The sequence below is a fragment of the Physeter macrocephalus genome, chromosome 18, assembly GCF_002837175.3.
Source record: "Physeter macrocephalus isolate SW-GA chromosome 18, ASM283717v5, whole genome shotgun sequence".
Lineage (NCBI taxonomy): Eukaryota > Metazoa > Chordata > Mammalia > Artiodactyla > Physeteridae > Physeter > Physeter macrocephalus.
In genome coordinates, this window is record NC_041231.1 from 44,577,683 (window position 1) to 44,582,137 (window position 4,455).

The 4,455-nt window shown below is 44.5% G+C and overlaps 1 protein-coding gene across 1 annotated transcript in view; it reads left to right on the forward strand.

Annotated features, from left to right (window-relative positions):
- SETD2 (SET domain containing 2, histone lysine methyltransferase) overlaps positions 1-3,458 on the forward strand; it is a 116,447-nt gene extending 112,989 nt beyond the window's left edge. The window contains exon 15 of the mRNA XM_055080056.1: positions 3,078-3,458. Coding sequence (XP_054936031.1) covers positions 3,078-3,102 — 25 coding nt within the window. The 3' untranslated portion in view covers positions 3,103-3,458. The remainder of the gene's footprint in view (positions 1-3,077) is intronic.
- Positions 3,459-4,455: the final 997 nt, after the last annotated feature.

A 4,455-nucleotide genomic window follows, 5' to 3' on the forward strand; every position in this document is an offset into this window, starting at 1 on the left:
CGTGTCCCCTGCATCGGCAGGCGGACTCTCAACCACTGCGCCACCAGGGAAGCCCAGGAGCATGGTGTTTGGACCATGGTTGTGTGGCTAAAGCATTTTGCCTTTGTCCAGGAGTCCTAGAATGTCAGAGACAGGAGAGGTGGAGCCTGTTGAGTCTGGACCTCTCTTGACAGTTTGGGATACTGCAGCTCAGAACAGGGACCTGAGTGGTCCAAATCACACAGTACATTTCTCTGCAGAGAAGATGACCCTGAAACAAATGTTTAGCTACATTAAGGATGTAGCTTTCACTTAGGGTAGAGAATTAGAACTTGGTTTATAGGAGCAAGGCCAGTGCCAGATGACAAGATTTAAACATGAAGTGAGAGAGGTAACAGCAGCTAAGTTGACTCCAGGCCATGTCCCTTTAAGATTCTAATACCAAGAGTCAGGCATCCCATTTGTGGGAAAGAAAGGAGGTTCTGGAAGAGCAGGGCATCACTGACCTGACCTTTCATTCTCACACTGTGGTGTTTTCCATTTCTAGACCTCAAAAAAGCCTAAGACAGCAGAAGCAGACACCTCCAGTGAGCTGGCTAAGAAAAGCAAAGAAGTATTCAGAAAAGAGGTAAGGTTTGGTGGGATGTGGACACTACGTTCTGAAGGCTTAAACTGAGACCCTTTCTTTCTCATCCTAAGTATGCACAGCTGTTTGTAGTACTAGGTGGCCCTGCCTTTGGGTATTCCCTTGCTTCTGTGATTGGACTGTGTAGTTGTTATGTGATGACATATTGGTATGGTCCTTTACAGTGGGATAATAAGCACTTTCATATCCATTATATCATTTTATCCCCACAACAGCATGTGAGGTAGGCAAGACCGGAATTGTCATTCCTCTTATGCTGGTGGAGGAGCTCTTGAGGTTCAGAGAAGGCAAGCTCTGGACAGAAGACTTGAACTCGGGCCTCTGGCTCAAAGTCCGTTTCTTTTTCTGTGATATCTCATTTGGTGGCTGCCTAATCCTCAAGTGATTGGGAGAAAGCAGCTCCTCTTTATGCTGCTGGAAGTGCAGTACAGCTCTCAGGACACTAACCTTTTCTGCCTCAGGGCATCCAGATTCTAAACTCCAGTCTTTGTTCACTGAAGGGGCTCATAGTCTGTTGGAGGAAGTAGACCTGTAAATAAGTAATGGCATTAAAAGAAAAAAAAAAAAAGTAATGGCAGCTGTGTGGGGAATGTGCCACGATAGGGCTTGGAGGTCTCTGTTCAGAGTGTCAGGAAGGGCTCTTGAATCAGGGGTAGGAATTAGCCAGATAGATCAGGAGGGATGTAATTCAGGCAGTAGAGTGTACAGAGGCAGAAGAAGGCATCATCCCTTTCAGGGAATCTGTGGGCTGTAGCACCGGTATGTGAGGGGTGTTGGAAGATGAGGCTGCACAGTATTGTGCTGCTTTGTACTGTGAGTTGCAGGGAGTATTGCAGGATTTTAAGCTGGGAATAATGAAATCCCCTATTTTATTTGGGGAAATGGATTGAAGGGAGAGAGTATGGAAGCAGGAGACCACAGAAAAATTTTGAGTAAAAGCCTTCTCTAGAGTTAAAACTTAAGTTTCTCACTGTCCCTTTGTGATTATTGGCATTTCAGCCCAGCCAAGTAGCAGCTGTTTATTTAGTGCCTACCTTGTGATATAGCCTTGTTCTTTGAACGTCTGAAAACTCACTGACTTTTCAGGGATGGGTAGACCCTGTTCATGGTGCTCCCTGGTGAAGTGGCTGTCACTGACCTTCTCGCTCCCTTTTTCCCTGGGGGTCAACTTTGTGGCTTAGCGCCACAAATACTTCCAGAAATCCTGTGCCTGGATCTGTTTTGAGAGCCACTGGGTAGGACAGACACTACAGAGATAGCTAGCTCAGGAGGACCTGGGAATTTGTGTATTGAAAAGGGTCTTACCCCAGATGTTCTCCAACCAGCTGTCATATCGTGTCCCTCTGCTTCACGCTGATGTAGTATGAATCAAATGAAGTGCAACACTTACAGAATCTAAGTAGCCTTCAGTAACAAAATGCCTGCATTTCCTGGAGTCACTGAGCCTCCTGGTAGCACAGAAAGGCCCTCTCTGCCCTGCCTGCAGGGGCCAGAGAATTTAGCTACAGTCTCTTTATGCCAAGAACATGAGATTTGTTAGCTGAAATCTGGGGCTGCCATGAGATTCAGTGTGGAGTCCTGCTGCTCTGTCCCTCCATCTGCAAGTGAGGCTTGCTAAGTCCATCCAAGGGAGCCCTTTCCCTCTTGAGGCTGACCCGGGATTCTTTTCTCTTATATCCCACTGGCATACTAGCATTCTTCTGTCCACACCAGCTAGCGTGAGTGAGGGAAAGGGAAGGATTGGCTGGCTCTGCTTACTGCCTATTCTAAGTATTTCCTCAGTACAACTTTCTTGCCTTCTCTGGACTACTGAGCAGTGTGCTCTTCTCCCCATACCTGCAGATGTCCCAGTTCATCGTCCAGTGCCTGAACCCTTACCGGAAACCTGACTGCAAAGTGGGAAGAATTACCACAACTGAAGATTTCAAACACCTAGCTCGCAAGGTATTCCCCCCTGCTTGTGGTCTGACAATGTTCTGGGCAAAATATACCTTCTAAGAAGGCCCCTTTCATCATAAAAAGTGGGTTTTCCTTGACACATGCCCAGGCTGGAGACCCAGGAAGAGGGGGAAGGTTTGGGAAGAGAGGGTACCCTACTTGATGGTAGCAGTTCTCTGAGAGCTGAGCTTCCCCTTTCTGGTGATCCCAGCACCAGCCTGTCCCAACCTCCCCCTCCAGTTCACCTCCCAGTCTTTGTGAGAACGGGCCCGAGGCAGCAGACTGGCCTTCCCCCCTCAAATCATTTCCACTCTGATTGGTGGCTGTGATCTCTCTTCCTGTGTCCTGGACAGCTGACTCACGGCGTTATGAATAAGGAGCTGAAGTACTGTAAGAACCCCGAGGACCTGGAGTGCAATGAGAATGTGAAACATAAAACGAAGGAGTACATTAAGAAGTACATGCAGAAGTTTGGGGCTGTTTACAAACAGCCTAATTTTGTCCTCTTTGTTTACAAAGAGGACACTGAATTAGAGTGACCTTCAGGGCCAGGGTGGAAGGACGGGCAAGCTGGTAGGAGAGACTCTGGGGAGAAGAAATCCTGTGGGCCCTCTCCCCACCCCACTATCAGGGCTGTGCTACTGATGACACATCACCCTGGGGAATTCAGACCTGCAGATTTCAACTGAAAGCCACAAAAATGAGCTCCATCTACAACAAGTGGTCCCTGGTTGTGAGCTGTTGGTAGAGGCCATCTGAGGCAAGGGTTTAGGCCCTTGAGACCTTCCCTTCTGAGACCCTGGCCAGGCCTGACCCCACTCTCAAGCCTGGGTCTCCTCCTTGGCGGTGCTGTCAGTGCACAGACTCATGCGCATCCCCACCCACGACCCCTTACCCTGACGATCTGTATTATATTTTAATGTATATGTGAATATATTAAAAATAATTTGTTCGTTTTTTCCTGGTTTTTGGTTTTTGTTTTGCTTTAAGCCTCTACGTGCTAGGATCACAGAAGACTTTGTAAGGATGGTTTAAGTTCTCCTGCAAGGTTTAATTAGTTATCATGTAAATATTCCAGAGCAGGCTGCCTTGTGGTTTCGGCCAGCCTTGTGCTATGTTGATAAGATTGATTTACTGCTTAAAATCACTTTACTTTATCCAATTTTTACTGAACTTTTTATGTAAAACATAAAATCAATTAAAGAAAAAAAAAATGAAGTGATTCATCAAAATTATTTAAGATTCTAATGGGAAAAATTGTTCTTACATGGACATGCCTAGCTATATAAAAAATGAAGACCAATGAAATCTTCTGCTTGATTTATGTCAAGAAAGCTGTATGGATGCCTGGAGGTGGTAAGAAGTGCTGGTGGGTAAAATGTAGGGTATGCGAGATTGACAGGAGTCATGGATAACTTTCTTGTTTAATAATTTTTGCTTATTTCTTCACTGTATGTACAAAAAAGCTACAGCAAACATTTTAATTGGAGACATAAAATGTATTCCCTTGAGTATGGGTAAAAAAGAAAAATACCTGCTATGTCCAATTTTGTTGATCATTGAATTGGAGGTTTTGGCTAAGGCAGTAAGACAAGATAGAGTGATGAAGTTTTAAGAATTGAAAAAAGAAATTAAAATGTTATTATATTATTGTGATTGGATATACCTAGAATACAAAAGGATCAAGAGATGAATTATTAAATACTTAGTAATATAGCTCCCAAGAGATATGCAAGACTCTACAAAGAAAGCTATAAAATTTTAATGAAAGAAACATCTAAAAAAATGCAGGGGTAGGGAGAGACATAAATCATGTTCACGAATTGGAAAGCTCAATATTATAAAAGTTGTCAATTCTTCCCAATTTATAGATATAATGCAATCCCACACAA